The sequence below is a fragment of the Rhinatrema bivittatum genome, chromosome 2 (genome assembly GCF_901001135.1).
Source record: "Rhinatrema bivittatum chromosome 2, aRhiBiv1.1, whole genome shotgun sequence".
NCBI classification, from domain to species: Eukaryota; Metazoa; Chordata; class Amphibia; order Gymnophiona; family Rhinatrematidae; genus Rhinatrema; species Rhinatrema bivittatum.
The window spans coordinates 823126935-823144027 of record NC_042616.1 but is presented as its reverse complement, the minus strand read 5'-3'; the positions used below and the strand labels follow the sequence as shown (position 1 = coordinate 823144027).

General features: G+C 48.7%; 1 protein-coding gene across 1 annotated transcript in view; it reads left to right on the top strand.

Annotated features, from left to right (window-relative positions):
• WDR97 (WD repeat domain 97) overlaps positions 1 to 17093 on the top strand; it is a 378285-nt gene that overhangs the window by 67790 nt on the left and 293402 nt on the right. The window contains exons 6-7 of the mRNA XM_029587226.1: positions 6163 to 6311; positions 14081 to 14317. Coding sequence (XP_029443086.1) covers positions 6163 to 6311; positions 14081 to 14317 — 386 coding nt within the window. The remainder of the gene's footprint in view (positions 1 to 6162; positions 6312 to 14080; positions 14318 to 17093) is intronic.

Sequence of the window (17093 nt, the reverse complement as noted above, 5' to 3'; positions counted from 1 at the left end):
TTAAGTCCTCCCAATGAAACGAGGCCGGTCCAATCCTCGGTTCTAGTTGTCAGAGGCAGATTGTCTCTCTTTTACGAGGTATGGACCAAGTTGACTTCAGACCAGTGGGTCCTCAGTGTAATAAGGTATGACTACGCTTTAGATTATGCTCGGCGCCTACGAGACCGCTTCCTCATCTCCTCATGCTCCTACATACGGCACCCAGGATCTTTCTTTCTTTCTTTCTTTCTTTATTTAGAAGATTTATATACTGATGAACGTTGGGAACATCTCATCGGTTTACATTAAAACAAAATTATAGCTAACCGAGCTTTACATAGAAATTGGGACCAATTGTAACAAGGAACAGAACAGATAATAACAAGACATTATCTTTACCAAGATAATGGTGGTGGTGGCGGCACAGCTCCAGAAGGAAGGATTCTTTGTTTATCCGTATCTGGATGATTGGCTGATTCAGGCGAAATCAGAGTCTCTGTGTTGCTCTGCAGTGCATCGGGTTCTTCAACTATTGCAGTCGCTGGGCTGGGTAGCAACCCAGCCAAGAGTCACTTAGTTCCCTCCCAGTCCTTGGAGTTCCGGAGGCCTCTGTTCGATACACAGCTGGGGACAGTCTTCCTAACAGAGGAGTGGATCACCAAGCTACAAGGGCAGGTTTAGAACCTGTTGGGCAAGCGTCCTCCCAGGATCTGGGATTATTTGTGCATCCTCAGTTCGATGGCTTCCACCTTGGAATTAGTCCCGTGGGCCTTTGCTCATATGAGACATCTTCAGTCAACATGACTTTCCCGTTGGAGTCTGGTATCCAAACAATTTCATCTCCCCCCTTCCTCAGACTCCACATGTTCCAGTCTCGATTGGTGGCTCCTCTCGGGCAATTTATGCCGAGGGGTGGTCACTACAGATGCCAGTCTCTCTGGCTGGGGAGCGGTTTGTCAGGACAGATCAGTGCAGGGACAATGGTCTCTGGAAGAATCCCGGTGGTCGATCAATCATTTGGAGATCAGAGCAGTGAGGTTAGCTTTACAGGCCTTTCTACCGCTTCTGCAAGGGAAGTCTGTCAGGATTCTGTCTGACAATGCAACCACAGTGGCTTACATCAATCATCAAGGAGGAACCAACAGCCAACCGGTGGCAACCGAGGCTCAACTGTTGATAGCCTGGGCGAAGCAACATCTCGTGAGCATTGCGGCCTCTCACATTGCTGGGGTCGACAACGTTCAAGCGCATTTTCTCAGTCACAACTGGATCGATCCCGGGGAGTGGGAACTTTCCAAAGAAGCGTTCCATCTCATATGCAACAGGTGGTCTAGACCGAGTGTGGACCTGATGGCAACATTTCAGAATGCCAAAGCCCCATGGTTCTTCAGTCGACGTTGAGAGCCAGGGGCGGAAGGAGTGGATGCCTTAGTTTATTCTACTATATGTGTTTCCGCCCTGGCCTCTGATAGGCAAGCTGCTATGACACATAGAAGCTTATCCAACAGAGGTAATCCTGGTGGCCCCAGAATGGCCGAGACGGATCTAGCCAACCTCACGGTGGATGAACCGGTGCAGTTTCGGGACCTCCCGAACCTTCTACATCAGGGACCCATATGTTTGGAAGAGGCAGATCGCTTTTGTCTAACGGCCTGCCTTTTGAAAGGCGCCGGCTAAAGGACAAGGGCTATTCTGACGCAGTCATGGCTACCCTTTTGCAATCAAGGAAAACCTCTACCTCCCTGCCTTTTGTCAGGTTGTGGAGAATTTTTGAGTCTTGGTGTGTGGAGCACAAGGTGGACTCTGCTCAGGTGTTGATGTCGGATATTTTGTTCTTCTTACAGGCCGGCCTGGCAAAAGACTTATCGTGCAGCTCTCTAAGTGTGCAGGTAGCGGCCCTAGGTTGTTTCTGAGGTAAGATACGCGGTGTAACCTTAGCCGTGCATACGGACATGGCGCATTTTCTCCGAGGGGCAAAGCATTTGCGTCCTCCGGTCAAAGATCCTTGTCCATCCTGGAACCTAAATTTGGTCCTCAGGGCTCTATGTGTGGCATCATTTGAGCATCTAAAGAGGGTGACGTTGAAGGTTGTTCTGGTGACTACTTCCTCGGCCGGGTGTCGAAGCTTCAGGCCTTATCCTGCAGGGAGCCCTTTTTAAGGATTTCGTGTGCGGGAGTTTTTGCGTATGGTTCCTGAGGAAGCTTGATGTTCGTCGGGTTCTGTTGCATTATCTGGAGGTTACAAATAGTTTCCGTACGTCGGACCATCTCTTTGTATTGTGGAGTGGCCCCAGAAAAGGGCATAAAGCGTCTAGAGCTATGATTGCTAGCTGGGTGAAAGAGGCAATTGGTTCGGCATACCTGCTTCATGGCCAGCCATTTCCGGTTGGCTTCAAGCGTATTCTACCCATTCGCAGTCCACCTCGTGGGTGGAGTGTCAGCAAGTTTCGCCACAAGAAATTTGTAGGGTGGCTACTTGGAAATCTTTGCACGCCTTTGCTAGGCATTATCGTTTGGATGTTCAGGCCCCAGGCTCTGGCTGTTTTGGTGAAGGTGTGATCCGAGCGGGACTTTCAAGGTCCCACCCTGTGTAGGAAAGCTCTGGTACATCCCAGGAATCTGGACTGATCCGGATACGTACAGGGAAAGGAAAATTGGTTCTTACCTGCTAATTTTCGTTCCTGTAGTATCACGGATCAGTCGAGAGTCCTGCCCCTTTTTTGGCATAGGGATAACAGAGAGTCCGCTCGTTCAGTACTTATTTATCTTTTCTGCAGAGTACTTTCAAAGTTGTCACGGGTTCTGCTCCTTCTTGGAGTTAATGACCAGATAGTGTGTGTTGCAAGGTTTTCTCTTTCCCCGGTTTATGCGGGAATAAAATTCGAATTAATGTAGTTTGTTGGTTATGGTGGTTTGTGAAATGTTCTGCTTGGATACAGTTTAATACTGACGGACTGTAGGTGGCACCTGAGGGTATAGGGCAGAGTCAGTCAAAACTTCTCTGTCTCCATCTGCTGGAGGGGGGTTAAAACTCAGGAGTCTGAACTGATCCGTGGTACTACAGGAAAGAAAATTAGCAAGTAAGAACCAATTTTGCTATATCTCCCTACAGGTACATTGGTCATTCCTCCTTTGCTGCTGCTGCCACTTTCTTTGGGGAGAATGGCTGTTCTGCGGCTCCTCCTGTGTGCTGGCCCCACAATATTCAACACTCATGGTGCTAGCACTTCTTGTATTCTCAACTCCTGAATCATGAGATGAGAATACAGGAAGTGCTAGCACCATGAGTGTTGAATACTGCAGGGCCAGCACATAGGGAGAAGCTGTATGACAGGCTTCATCTATTGCTCTAGCCTCTTGCTTCTGCTGCTGGTGGGTTGGTGTCCACCCGCAGCTATACGGACCTCTCCCTGCTCCTGATACCATGTTTTGCACATCTGGTAGTGCTGGACCTGAGTGAGCTCTTGGACCACAGCCAAATCACCACAGTCAAGGTCTTCTGCTTAGCCAATCACCTGCCCCTTGGCAGGCTGTAGGACTTACAGGCCGAGCTGAAGTCAAGAACCCACATTCGCCTCAAATCTTGATCAATATTTTTATCTTTATTTCTTTCTTTTGTTTTTTCTAAACCATTATTTATGTATTGTTAAAAAATAACAAAACATTTCTTAGGTGTATGGTGGTCATTTCATAAACATGAATCGAAGGTACCATCCAGGTTACCCCTGTTCTTTATTTTAATCATGAACGAACCACCGTTCATTTCTTATAAATCATTGTCAATTCAAAAATGGGAACAGTTCACCACTATAATGCTTTCTTGTTTGTTTCTTTATATTTTGAAAATTCCTTATCTCAATATTGCTATAACAAGTCCCGACGTGAAAGAAGCACTTAGCTGTGTGAATGCTGAAACGCTGAACAGGAACTCCACGGTAGTGCCTTCATCCGACGTGGCCAGGTTTCGAAAACGAATTCTTCTTCAGGAGTAACCGCTCACCCACAGATCATCTCAGCTCTTCTGTTTCTACTTTATCTATACCAAGAATCCTTTTCTATATTATTACTTTCATTTTTTAAAAAGCTCACTCGCAAAGTGCTGCCTTTATCCTCTTCCAAAATGGCGAGCCTAAGTTCCCATTCACGGCGTCCTCTTTTTAAAGGGACCAAATCATGTGACCTTCTACTGGCAGAAATGAAATCAGCGTTAGCTCTTAAAGTCATGGTGTAAAATGAAGTCCCAACAATGATGACCAGTCAATGTGGTCATTCAATCCAACCGGATGTTCCGTTTTCAATTTATGTATCCAATATTGAGATAAGGGATTTTCAAAATATTAAGAAACAAACAAGAAAGCATTATAGTGGTGAACTGTTCCCATTTTTCAATTGACAATGATTTATAAGAAATGAACGGTGGTTCGTTCATGATTAAAATAAAGAACAGGGGTAACCTGGATGGTACCTTTGATTCATGTTTATGAAATGACCACCATACACCTAAAAATTATTTTGTTGCTTTTCAATAATATATAAATAATGGTTTACAAAAAAAAGAAATAAAGATAAAAATATTGATCAAGATTTGAGGCGGTTGTGGGTTCTGGATATATGAAGTTTGGTATTACCTGCATAGGTGGATTTTGTTGTTGGGTTCGAGCTGAAGTCAAGGCAGAATCAAAATCTGGTTCAGAGTCTAGGCAGGCAGAAAGCAAGGCAGAGTTAGTCTGCTCCCGGATCAAGGCAGGCTGAGAACAGATCCAAAGGGGGGACAACCCAGGGCAGACGAGAGAGAAGGACAAGAACCAAATGAAAAGAAACAAGCAAACTAGGCAAGGAGCAGAAACAACTGGAAACAGACTGGAACAGGCAGGGAGACCCAGTGCCGTACTAACAACTAGCACTGCTGAAGACAAGCAGGAGACATAGAGCAAAGACACTGAATGGTAGTTCTGAGCTTCCTTTATAGTAAGGAGGAAATTATGTCATCAGGATATTTTCCATACAGCAAGGCTTGTTTAAGTGGGATTGGTACAATGCTCCATATCATCTGGCATTGTACCAGTCCCACTTAAACAAGCCATAATAAAACCTATTCTAAAAAAACCTTCCCTGGAGCCAACAGACCCGGCCAACTATCATTCAATCTCTAACCTTCCCTTTCTTTCAAAAATCCTAGAAAAAATTATCAACAGGCAACTAACAAATAGGAAAGGGGTACAAATAACTAAAAGCAAGAGAAGAAACATCGCTTAGGGCAACAAGGAGATGGTAAAATAGTATAACAATAAGATTAACCAATACATACGATATAATATAATCCAGTTATGTACAGATTAGGAGGACATAGTTAATTATTTCTGTTGCTCTTTTAATCCTGTTACTACACTATGATACCTGTTCATTGTAAAGCCTCTTGCTGCATTAAGTTACCTGTAAATCGGGGTGATGTTCCCAACGTAACCCAGTATATACAAATGCTTAAATAAATAAATAAATAAAAGGGCTCAGGAAGTTCAGCCATGTTCCTGGGATGCTGCAGACTAGAGGTGAGGGGTGTAACAATTAAGTTTGTATGAAAAGCTATGGGGGAACTCACAGCTCCTGCAAGCCCAGCCTGTTCCAGCAGGAGCTATTATAGAAAATGATACAGGGGTGCTAAGGATGTGGAGGAGCTTCTGCAGACCCAGTCTCTCTCTTCAGGAAGCAGTGTAGGAAATGGTGCGTGAGTGCTGGCTGTGGAAGAGCTCACACCAGATGCAGGCCCAGCCTCTCCCAGGAAGTGACACTGTAGGGAAAGGTGCAGGAGCACTGGCTGTGGAGAAGCTACAGCACCTGCAGTCTATACTTTCCTGCTAGGAGGTGCCTTAGGGAATGATGAACACTGGGTGTGTGGAGGAGCTCAGCTCCTGTAGCCCCAGCCTCTCTCAGCAGGAGGCATTATAGAGAATATTGCAGGAGTTCACAGCTCCTGCAAAGCCGGAGATGATATGAGGAATGGTGCAGAATAAGGGATATGTGAGGAAACTTATCTGCAGTCCCCGCCTCTTCCAACAGGAGGCAGCAGTGAATTGCTAAGTGGATTCTTATTGCTTTTCCATTTTGTATTCTTAGTGGCCTGATAGTGTTTTATGAGGTGTATATATTTAGTATCTTGTGATCCATGTACATATCCCATCTCAGGTACTTGCTGGTCATTGGGAGAGAGAATGGTACGCTTACTATGCTAGATGGCTTGACTGGACTTGCCCACTACCAGCTGGAGGGTTGCCATAAGACAAGAGTGACTCAGCTCATATCTAGCCCCGAGAATGGCTGTATCATCTCTGCTGGTGAGTTGACTGCTAAACTATATTGCTGATCTTTTTGGTTCCCAAGTGAAACAAGACAGAATATTTCATGGCAGGATATGGTGCTAACATTTAACCCAGGCAGGAGCAGGTGGCCATGTATCATCATGACAGGAACTAGTAGTGAAGCAGTCACAAAGAAATCATCACAGAGAGCAAAGAAATACCATACAAAGCTCTATCATTCAATTCTAGGGAATCTCAGTGAGAGCCTTAGATACACATTAGAAAGCTCTATCAGTCAGTCCTAGGGATCCTCTACAGCCTTAGATATGAATTATAGAGCTCTATCATTTAATTCTAGGGAATCGCAGTGAGAGCCTTAGATATACATTATAAAGCTCTATCATTCAGTCCTAGGGATCCTCTACAGCCTTAGATATGAATTATAAAGCTCTATCATTCAATTCTAAGGAATCTCAGTGAGAGCCTTAGATATACATTATAAAGCTCTGTCATTCAGTCCTAGGGATCCTCTAGGGACAGCCTTAGATATGCATTGTAACATAGAAACATAGAAACATAGAAATGACGGCAGAAGAAGACCAATCGGCCCATCCAGTCTGCCCAGTAAGCTTCATACTTCTTTTTTCTCATACTTATCTGTTTCTCTTGGCTCTTAGTAACCTTTGGTTCTATTTCCCTTTCACCTCCACCATTAATGTAGAGAGCAGTGATGGAGCTGCTTCCAAGAGAAATATCTAGCTTGATTAGTTAGGGGTAGTAGGGGTAGTAACCGCCGCAATAAGCAAGCTACACCCATGCTTATTTGTTTACCCAGACTATGTTATTCAGCCCTTATTGGTTGTTTTTCTTCTCCCCTGCCGTTGAAGCAGAGAGCTATGCTGGATATGCGTGAAGTATTAGTTTCTTCTCCCCTGCCGTTGAAGCAGAGAGCTATGCTGGATATGCGTGAAGTATCAGTTTTTCTTCTCCCCTGCCGTTGAAGCAGAGAGCTATGCTGGATATGCGTGAAGTATCAGGTTTTTCTTCTCCCCTGCCGTTGAAGCAGAGAGCTATGCTGGATAATAGATAGAATGATAGAGCTGTAGAGCTCTATCATTCCATTCTAAGGAATCTCAGTGAGAGCCTTAGATACACATTAGAAAGCTCTATCAGTCAGTCTTAGGGATCCTCTGGGGACAGCCTTAGATATGCATTGTAGAGCTCTATCATTCCATTCTAAGGAATCCCAGTGAGAGCCTTAGATACACATTAGAAAGCTCTATCATTCAGTCTTAGGGATCCTCTGGGGACAGCCTTAGATATGCATTGTAGAGCTCTATCATTCCATTCTAAGGAATCTCAGTGAGAGCCTTAGATACACATTAGAAAGCTCTATCATTCAGTCTTAGGGATCCTCTGGGGACAGCCTTAGATATGCATTGTAGAGCTCTATCATTCCATTCTAAGGAATCTCAGTGAGAGCCTTAGATACACATTAGAAAGCTCTATCATTCAGTCCTAGGGATCCTCCAAGGACAGCCTTAGTTCCCTGTACGTACCAGGATCAGTCCAGACAGTGGGTTATGTCCCCTGTCGAGCAGGTGGAGACAGACCAAAATTGTGAGGATGTCCCTTTAAGGGGAAAACCTGTACACTAACCCCTTCAGTATTCGTCTGTCTCCAGCAGGTGCAACAGCTCCCCTTCGGCTCTCTGTCTCTGGCTAGTCAGCTTTTTCCATTTCTTCTTAGGTTCAAGCAAGTACTTCAGAAAATTTATATTTCTGTTTCTATTCTCTATTTCTGGGGTTTTTTGGTCCCTTGTATTTTTTCTTTTTCTTTGGGAGATGACTTTGTCTCCTCGCTCTTGCCGGACTCACGGGGCTAATTGCCCCTTTTGCACTGCATAGTCTGAGTCTGGGTTAACTTCCAGGTGTGGGACCGTCTCCCTCTGGGACTTGCTCCCCTTTTCTGGCTGCCGAGAGGGTTTTAGACGCTGCTGCGCTCAGTCACTACCGATTTAAAAAAATCAGTTTAAAAGGTACCAAAGTTTCGAAGTCGGAGGTATTCAAATGCCTCTGACTTCTGCAGCAGTTGACCAGAATTTTTCTTACTTTTTTATCTTTTTTGGCCCTTTTCTGGTCCTCAGGCTTTAATCCGGCAGTCAGACAGGCAGGAGTCAGCAGGGTCTCCCTTCTCTCTCCTTGGTGCTGAGGCTGTCACTTTAAGACTTTTTACTATTTTTTTCAACTTTTTTTTTTCCTCAGCACAGATGGGCCATGCTTTGGCAGGCAGTTTGCCTTGCCTGTGGGCTTTTTTACTCCCGTTTTTCGCGGCAGGGTCTTTGCCCTGCCTGCCTGCCACGTGGGGAAGGTCCCTCCTCGGCTGGGAGGGCAAATTCAGCCCAGGGATCGACTCCCCCTGCCTTGGCCAGGCTGTTTTCGAGCCGGTAAAGCTCCACAACGGTGGCCATTTTGGATTTTTCAACGGCTCCGATTTCGGAGCTCCAAGGGGCTGGGGGGGCCAGATTTTTTTGATTTACCCCCCCGATTTGAGCCCCGTGGGCCCCCAGGAGGTGAGTACTGACCCGCCCTCGCCCCCCCCCTCAACCCCCCGCCCGGTTTTTCCAGGGTCCCTTTTTTAGCTGAATTTGTTTCTCCTCATGCCAGCTTGCATGAGGAGCAGGAACCCCCCCTCCCCGACACTCCCCCCCTTTAAAAATGCACCGTTCCTCGCCGTTGACTACTAGCCCGGCTGCAGAACCCCAGGGGCCGGTTAGGATGTGGGTGGTCCCTGAGGTGGCTTCTCTACCTGATCCTCCGATGGCTCTGGGTACCTCGGACCCTGATACCTCCCCAGACGCTATGGATACCTCTCCATTGGAGGGAGATGACCCTTGTTCTGTAGGGAGGAGCTGGGGTCCCTTATCCCCTTCGTCCTACAAGAATTAGGTCTGGAGGGTCCCTCGGTAGATAACCTGATGGACTCCCTGCCCAAGAATATGGATCTGGTCCTAAGGGGACTTAGGGCCCCGGCGTTTCCCTTTCACCCTATGCTGAAGCTTTTGATTTTACGGGAGTGGGAGGCTCCTGAGGGGGCTCTCCGAGTGGGGCGTGCCATGGAGAAGCTGTATCCCCTTCCTGAGGAAGACTTGGATATGTTAAGGTACCCCGCGGTTGATTCTTATGTCTCCGCGTTCACTAAGCACACCACGATCCCTCAAGGATCCGCAGGACCATAAGTTGGAGTCTCATCTTAAGCGCATCCATGAAATTTTAGCCTTGGGGGTTCGGGCTGCTTGCTGCAGTAGTCTCACGCTGTGTGCGGGCCTCCTGTGGGTCCAACAGCTCCTTGGTGCACAAGCTCTTCCGTCTGCGGAGGCGGAACAGGCGGAGCGCTTGGAGGCTGTCATAGCATATGCGGCTGACGCATTTTACGACCTGGTCCGGATTCAATCCAAGGTGATGGCCTCGGCAGTATCAGCCCTGAGGCTCCTCTGGCTTCGCAACTGGTTGGCTGATTAGTCTTCTAAAGCTCGACTGGGTACACTTCCCTTTAAAGGTAAGATGTTGTTTGGGGAGGATCTTGAGAAACATATGGACTCCCTAGGGAAAGACAAGGTCCATAAGCTCCCGGAGGATCGCCCCAAGCCCTCGCGCCCCTCCGCGCCCATGCGTTCTCGCTTTCGGGGCCAACGGCGTTTTTCTTCTCATGGGCAGGGTGGTTATTCACGAGGCTCCTCCCGTGTTCAGTCCTGGTCGCAGTCCTTTTGTGGCACCGGACCTTTCGGGAGGGCCAGCCTGCGCGTACCGCTCCCAAATCCTCCGCCCAATGAGTCATTCCTCGGTTCAGGGCCTCTGTGGTCGCCTGTCTTTGTTTCTCGAGGAATGGGTCAAAATCACGTCGGACCAGTAGGTCCTCGACATTATCAGGGATGGATACGCCCCCAAGATCGTCCGCACCCTTCCAGATCTGTTCCTCTTCTCGCCATGCGGACAGTCCAAGAGGGCCGCGGTAGAACAGACGCTGGCCATGCTCCTGTATTTGGGGGCGGTGGTCCCGGTCCCGGAGAGGGAGCTTGGCGCAGGCCAGTATTCTATTTACTTCATCGTTCCCAAAAAGGACGGGTCCTTCCGCCCGATTCTGGACCTCAAGCGGGTCAATCGCCCCCTGAAGGTTCCCCACTTCCGTATGGAAACCCTTCAAGCAGTCATAGCGGCGGTTCATCCAGGAGAGTTCCTCGCCTCTCTCGATCTCGAGGAGGCATATTTTCACATCCCCATTCACCGCGACTACCAGAGGTATCTCCGTTTTCACATCCTCAATCGCGATTTCCAGTTTCGAGCACTTCCTTTCGGTCTTGCAACGGCGCCTCGCACCTTCACAAAGGTCATGGTGGTGGTCGCAGGGATCCTGGTCCATCCTTATTTGGACGATTGGCTCATCAGAGCCAAGTCGGCGGCTTCCTGTCGACAGGCGGCGGATCAAGTGTTAGCTCTTCTCTCCTCCCTTGGGTGGATAGTAAACTTCGCCAAGAGCAATCTTTAGCCCTCCCAGGACTTAGAGTTCTTAGGGGCCCACTTCGACACCCGTGCCGGCAAGGTTCCGGAACCTGGTGGCTCCGCCTTCGCCCACGGCCTGGGACTACCTGCTGGTCCTAGGGTCCATGGCATACCACCATAGATCTTGTCCCTTGGGCTTTCGCTCATATGCGACCATTGCAGAAAGCTGGAAGCCGGTATTGGAGCAGTTTCCAGATGGTCCTTCCACTCTCCGCCTCTACAGTCAACGATTTGCAGTGGTGGCTCTACCTGCCGCATCTTCTTCAGGGGATGCCTCTTGAAGCCCCGCAGTGGACAATAGTTACCACGGATGCCAGCCTTTCGGGTTCGGGTGCGGTCTGCCTCTCCCAGTCCATCCAGGGCGTCTGGACTCCGGCTCAATCTCGCTGGCACATCAATCATCTGGAAACCTTGGCGGTGCGCCTGGCTCTTCAGAAGATCCTTCCTCTCCTTCACGGCAAGGCGGTGATGGTACTATCCGACAACTCCACCGCGGTGTTTTAAATCAACCTCCAGGGGGGTACTCGCAGCTCCCTGGCAGCTCTGGAAGCGAGTTTTCTCCTCTCCTGGGCGGAACTTCAGTTGCAATGCCTGGCGGCCTCCCACATTGTGGGCAAGGAGAGAGTAGGAACTCTTGGAGGCGGCCATGGCTTTGATAGTGGCCAGTTGGGGTCCCCCTCACCTCGATCTCATGGCGATTCTACGCAATGCCAAGGCCAATCGGTTCTTCAGCCGCTGGAGGGAGCACGGATCGGAGGGCGTGGACGCGCTAGCTCTGTCTTGGCCGTCGGGGGTACTCCTGTACGTGTTCCTTCCGTGGCCCCTGGTGGGGAAGGTTCTCAGAAGAATCGAGCTCCACCGGGGTCCGGTCGTTCTCGTAGCTCCCGAGTGGCCACAAAGACCGTGGTTCGCAGATCTCGTCAATCTGGCGTCGGACGGGCCTCTGCGTCTCGGTCATCTACCTCGTCTTCTTCTGCAGGGACCTGTATTTTTCGACCAGGCCAATCGCTTCTGTCTAGCGGCCTGGCTTTTGAACGGCGACGCCTGAGGCACAAGGGGTATAGAGAAGAGGTTATCTCCACCCTCCTTCGAGCGCGGAAGCAATCTACGTACGGGTCTGGAAGGTTTTTGAGTCTGTTTGTGTGGAATCAGGCTCCTCTGTCCGCTCTGCCTAGGTCCTGACGGTTCTTTCTTTCCTCCAGAAGGGTCTTTCTAAGGGCCTCTCGTTCAGCTCGCTCCGTGTTCAGGTCTCGGCGCTTGGCTCTCTCCTAGGGTCCGTGGACGGTCACCCTCTTGTGAGTCATCCCGACGTGGTTCGGTTTCTTCGGGGCATTCGACATTTTCGTCCTCCCTCTCGGGCTACTTGTCCGTCGTGGAGTCTCAATCTGGTCCTTCGGGCGCTCTGTGTGGCTCCTTTTGAATCTCTACGCCACGCTACGCTCAAGGATCTTACGCTTAAGACCGTCTTCTTGGTCTCTTCTTGCGATTCTCCAATTCTGGTGTTTCTCTCAAGACGGTGCCCTCTTTTTTGTCCAAGGTGGTTACCTCCTTCCATGTCAATCAGTCGGTAGAGCTCCCAGCGTTTTCTGCAGCGGAACTGGCGGGGATCTCCATCGTTTGGATGTTAAACGGGTCCTGCTTCGCTATCTTCAGGTCACTAATGACTTTCGTCTCTCTGACCATCTCTTTGTTGAAGGAGGCGATCTCTTCGGCCTATCTCTGTCAAGGTCGTCCGATTCCTGAGGGTCTGAAAGCTCATTCTCTTCGCTCTCAAGCTACTTCGTGGGCGGAGAGTCAGTCTGTCTCCCCGCAGGAGATTTGCAGGGCTGCCACTTGGACGTCCTTGCATACCTTTGCTCGACACTACCGTCTGGATGTTCACGCTCCGGTGTTCGGTTCCTTCGGGCGGCAAGTGCTTCGAGCGGGACTGTCTCGGTCCCACCCGGTTTAGGGAAGCTTTAGTACATCCCACTGTCTGGACTGATCCTGGTACGTACAGGGAAAGGAAAATTAGTTCTTACCTGATAATTTTCGTTCCTGTAGTACCAAGGATCAGTCCAGACTCCCTTCCCTGTTTGTCATTTTGTCTGTCCTCTCGAAGCTTTTCTTGCAGGTTCTCAGTTTTTCAAATGGGCATGGAGTAAGATTACTGAGCAATTACACCGGAAGTCTTGGTCATCTGCCCATATCAAGTATATTCAAGAGCGTATAGGTTCCATGGGTTCTATTGTTGCTCCGTTGAGCTTTACGGTTACTTGCTTGATCCTAGTTTGGGTTCTTTGTTTTTATGCTTTGACAGTCGTTATACTGAAGGGGTTAGTGTACAGGTTCTCCCCTTAAAGGGACATCCTCACAATTTTGGTCTGTCTCCACCTGCTGGACAGGGGACATAACCCACTGCCTGGACTGATCCTTGGTACTACAGGAACGAAAATTATCAGGTAAGAACTAATTTTCCTATATGCATTATAGAGCTCTATCATTCCATTCTAAGGAATCTCAGTGAGAGCCTTAGATACACATTATAAAGCTCTATCATTCAGTCCTAGGGATCCTCTACAGCCTTAGATATGCATTATAGAGCTCTATCATTCCATTCTAAGGAATCTCAGTGAGAACTCTAGATACACATTATAAAGCTCTGTCATTCAGTCCTAGGGATCCTCTACAGCCTTAGATATGCATTATAGAGCTCTATCATTCCATTCTAAGGAGAGCTCTAGGGATCCTCTAGGAACAGCCTTAGATATGCATTATAAACATCTGTCATTTAGGTCTAAAAATCCTCAGGAAAGCTTTAGGATAGGTTTTGTACAAACTTTAAGATAAGATGTGGCAAAACCGAGGGAGCTGTTTTCTTATCTAGATATACATGCATTAAACAAGTTTCTTGGTGCTGTGGCTTCCTGGATTGATTGTCATGGCACTTTACCACACTAATTTATTAGCGAGAGCCATGAGTTGACTACATTTGGCATCCAAAACCAGAATACGCAGGATACATGTGAAGGTAGGCTGTTCAAGACAAGGGACAGAAAAATCACATGGTACAGTGAACACCTCCACCTTCCAGAAAAACAACGTTGGAACTATTGTCAGTATATTTATAAATGGTTTGCTGTTCTCCCTGGCTCTCGTGATTAATTGTGCCTCTGACAGTCAAGAAAACGTATTCAGGACAGAATTGTTATGAAACTGGAATTATAGCTTCATGCTGATGCCCCTTCATGCCTTTTTCTTCCCCAGGTGATGATCTCACTGTAAAGGTCTGGCATGTTTTCCCATATTTAGGGGACAGCTTGAGCTTGCACAGCACCTTTTATTGTTACGCCCCTGTAAGATACATGTGTATAGTGAAGTCACTGCTCACCGTGGCCTTCCAGGATCATGAAAAGGCCATCTACAGCATTGCCCAATATAATCTGCTCACCAAGGAACGCAAGGACCACCATCCTATTAATGACCCCATGGATGCCATTACAGGTAGGAAAAGCCGCTATGGGTAGAGGTGGGGTGCAGTGTCTATAGGGCAGAGGCAATACTGAACATGAGCTCAGAAAAAGACAAGTAAGAATAGTAGTGAGGAGCACACAGGAGGAAGCGAGAGAGTAGGGATATGATGCACAGGAAGGAAGATAGGGGCAGGGCTATGGCCCTTAGGAGGAGGAGAGTGGGTGGGATACAGTTTTTGTAATCTGGCATATGGTTCGCCAGGATGGAAATGTGAACCTGAATGAATGTGTGCTTGACAATTCTCATCCAGTAAGTTTTTCTGTGAAATTTCCTCTTTTGCTGGTCTTGGGTCTCCTTGATCATCCCTTCCATGAAGGCAAGCAGGACAGTAATCAGCCACACAAGAGGATGACTTCATCTCGGAACTCTGAAAGACCAAGCATGCCTGGAGCTTCTTGTGTACAAGTGCCAGTCTCCTTGATGCCTGGAGCTTCCTGTGTAGAAGTGCCAATCTCCTTGATGCCTGGAGCTTCCTGTGTACAAGCACCAGTCTCCTTGATGCCTGGAGCTTCTTGTGTACAAGCACCAGTCTCCTTGATGCCTGGAGCTTCCTGTGTACAAGCGCCAGTCTCCTTGATGCCTGGAGCTTCCTGTGTACAAGCGCCAGTCTCCTTGATGCCTGGAGCTTCCTGTGTACAAGCGCCAGTCTCCTTGATGCCTGGAGCTTCTTGTGTACAAGTGCCAGTCTCCTTGATGCCTGGAGCTTCCTGTGTAGAAGTGCCAATCTCCTTGATGCCTGGAGCTTCCTGTGTACAAGCACCAGTCTCCTTGATGCCTGGAGCTTCCTGTGTAGAAGTGCCAATCTCCTTGATGCCTGGAGCTTCCTGTGTACAAGCACCAGTCTCCTTGATGCCTGGAGCTTCCTGTGTACAAGCGCCAGTCTCCTTGATGCCTGGAGCTTCCTGTGTACAAGCGCCAGTCTCCTTGATGCCTGGAGCTTCCTGTGTACAAGCGCCAGTCTCCTTGATGCCTGGAGCTTCCTGTGTACAAGCGCCAGTCTCCTTGATGCCTGGAGCTTCTTGTGTACAAGTGCCAGTCTCCTTGATGCCTGGAGCTTCCTGTGTAGAAGTGCCAATCTCCTTGATGCCTGGAGCTTCCTGTGTACAAGCACCAGTCTCCTTGATGCCTGGAGCTTCCTGTGTACAAGCGCCAGTCTCCTTGATGCCTGGAGCTTCCTGTGTACAAGTGCCAGTCTCCTTGATGCCTGGAGCTTCCTGTGTACAAGCGCCAGTCTCCTTGATGCCTGGAGCTTCCTGTGTACAAGCGCCAGTCTCCTTGATGCCTGGAGCATCCTGTGTACAAGCGCCAGTCCCCTTGATGCCTGGAGCATCCTGTGTACAAGCGCCAGTCCCCTTGATGCCTGGAGCTTCCTGTGTACAAGCGCCAGTCTCCTTGATGCCTGGAGCTTCCTGTGTACAAGCGCCAGTCTCCTTGATGCCTGGAGCTTCCTGTGTACAAGCGCCAGTCTCCTTGGTTTATTTTTCCCTATAGCACAAAAGGGAAACATTTTTTTTTGCTGTCTCTTAAACAAAAGCTGTTTCTCATTGGTTTTTCCCCTTAGGATTTTTTTCCTCCCATTCTATGTGCTGGCGATCTATATAATATTCCTACGTACATGAAAATTCTTAGGCTTTTCCAGAGCAACCTATAGTAATCTTCTCCCTGCTCTCTTTATTTCAGTAGCTATTATTATGTTCCTAATAGAAGTAATTCCACCCCCCACACCCATCTCGCTTTTCTCTGTTCTCCCTTCTGAAGGCTTTATAGCCAGAGATGGTCACATCCCAACCCTGGTTTCCATTATTCCAAGACTCACAGGCTGATGCAATATCGTCTGCAGAAAAAATGTGCATCCATACTAGGCGCCCGTTTTTCCAACGCATGCACATTCACCTCTCCTGCACAACCGATGCAATATTCAAATGAAACCAAAATGAAAAGGACGCCAAAAAAAAGCGTGCAGTGTTCAAAAAAGAGCGTCACTGCATCGAACGTACATACTGCATCATGCGTGTGCCATGTGGACACGTAGATTCTGTCAAATGGAATATGGGGCATGTTTATTCCCTGTACGTACCGGATCAGTCCAGACTCCTGGGTTATGCCCCCGCACCAGCAGGTGGAAACAGAGCAAAACTTGTCAAGCTCCACTATATATACCAGGGTGCCACCCATAGCCTGCCAGTATTTCTCTGTTTCCAGCAGGTGGTTCAGGTGCATAGCTCACAGCCTGGTTAGAGAAGTTAGAAAGAGTTTAAGTTTTTGAAGTTTGGGAGGCCAGACAGGCAGGATCCAGTTGAAGAAGATATTTGAAGTCTCGGTGCTGGAGGCTCGAGCGGCTATCTGCAGTAATTTCGCTCTGAGGGCCGGACTCCGTTGGGTTCGACAGCTCATGGCCAACGAGGGCCTCTCGGAGGAAGAAGCCAGACAGGCCGGGCAGCTTGAGGCGGTAGTGGCTTATAGTGCGGACGCCCTGCATGATCTCCTCACAACCTCGGCCCGGTCCATGGTGTCCGCTGTCTTGGCCAGACGTCTCCTGTGGTTGAGGAACTGGGCAGCGGATGGCGCCTCCAAGTCTCGCCTGGGCTTTCTCCCCTTCAAGGGCTGGCTATTGTTCGGTAAGAACTGGACGACATGATTCAGCTATTGGGCGAGAAGCGAGGGTACCGACTGCCGGAGGACAGGGCACGCTCCAAGGGAACCTACTCTTCTCGATCCCGGTATCGGAACAGCTGGAAACCCCAGC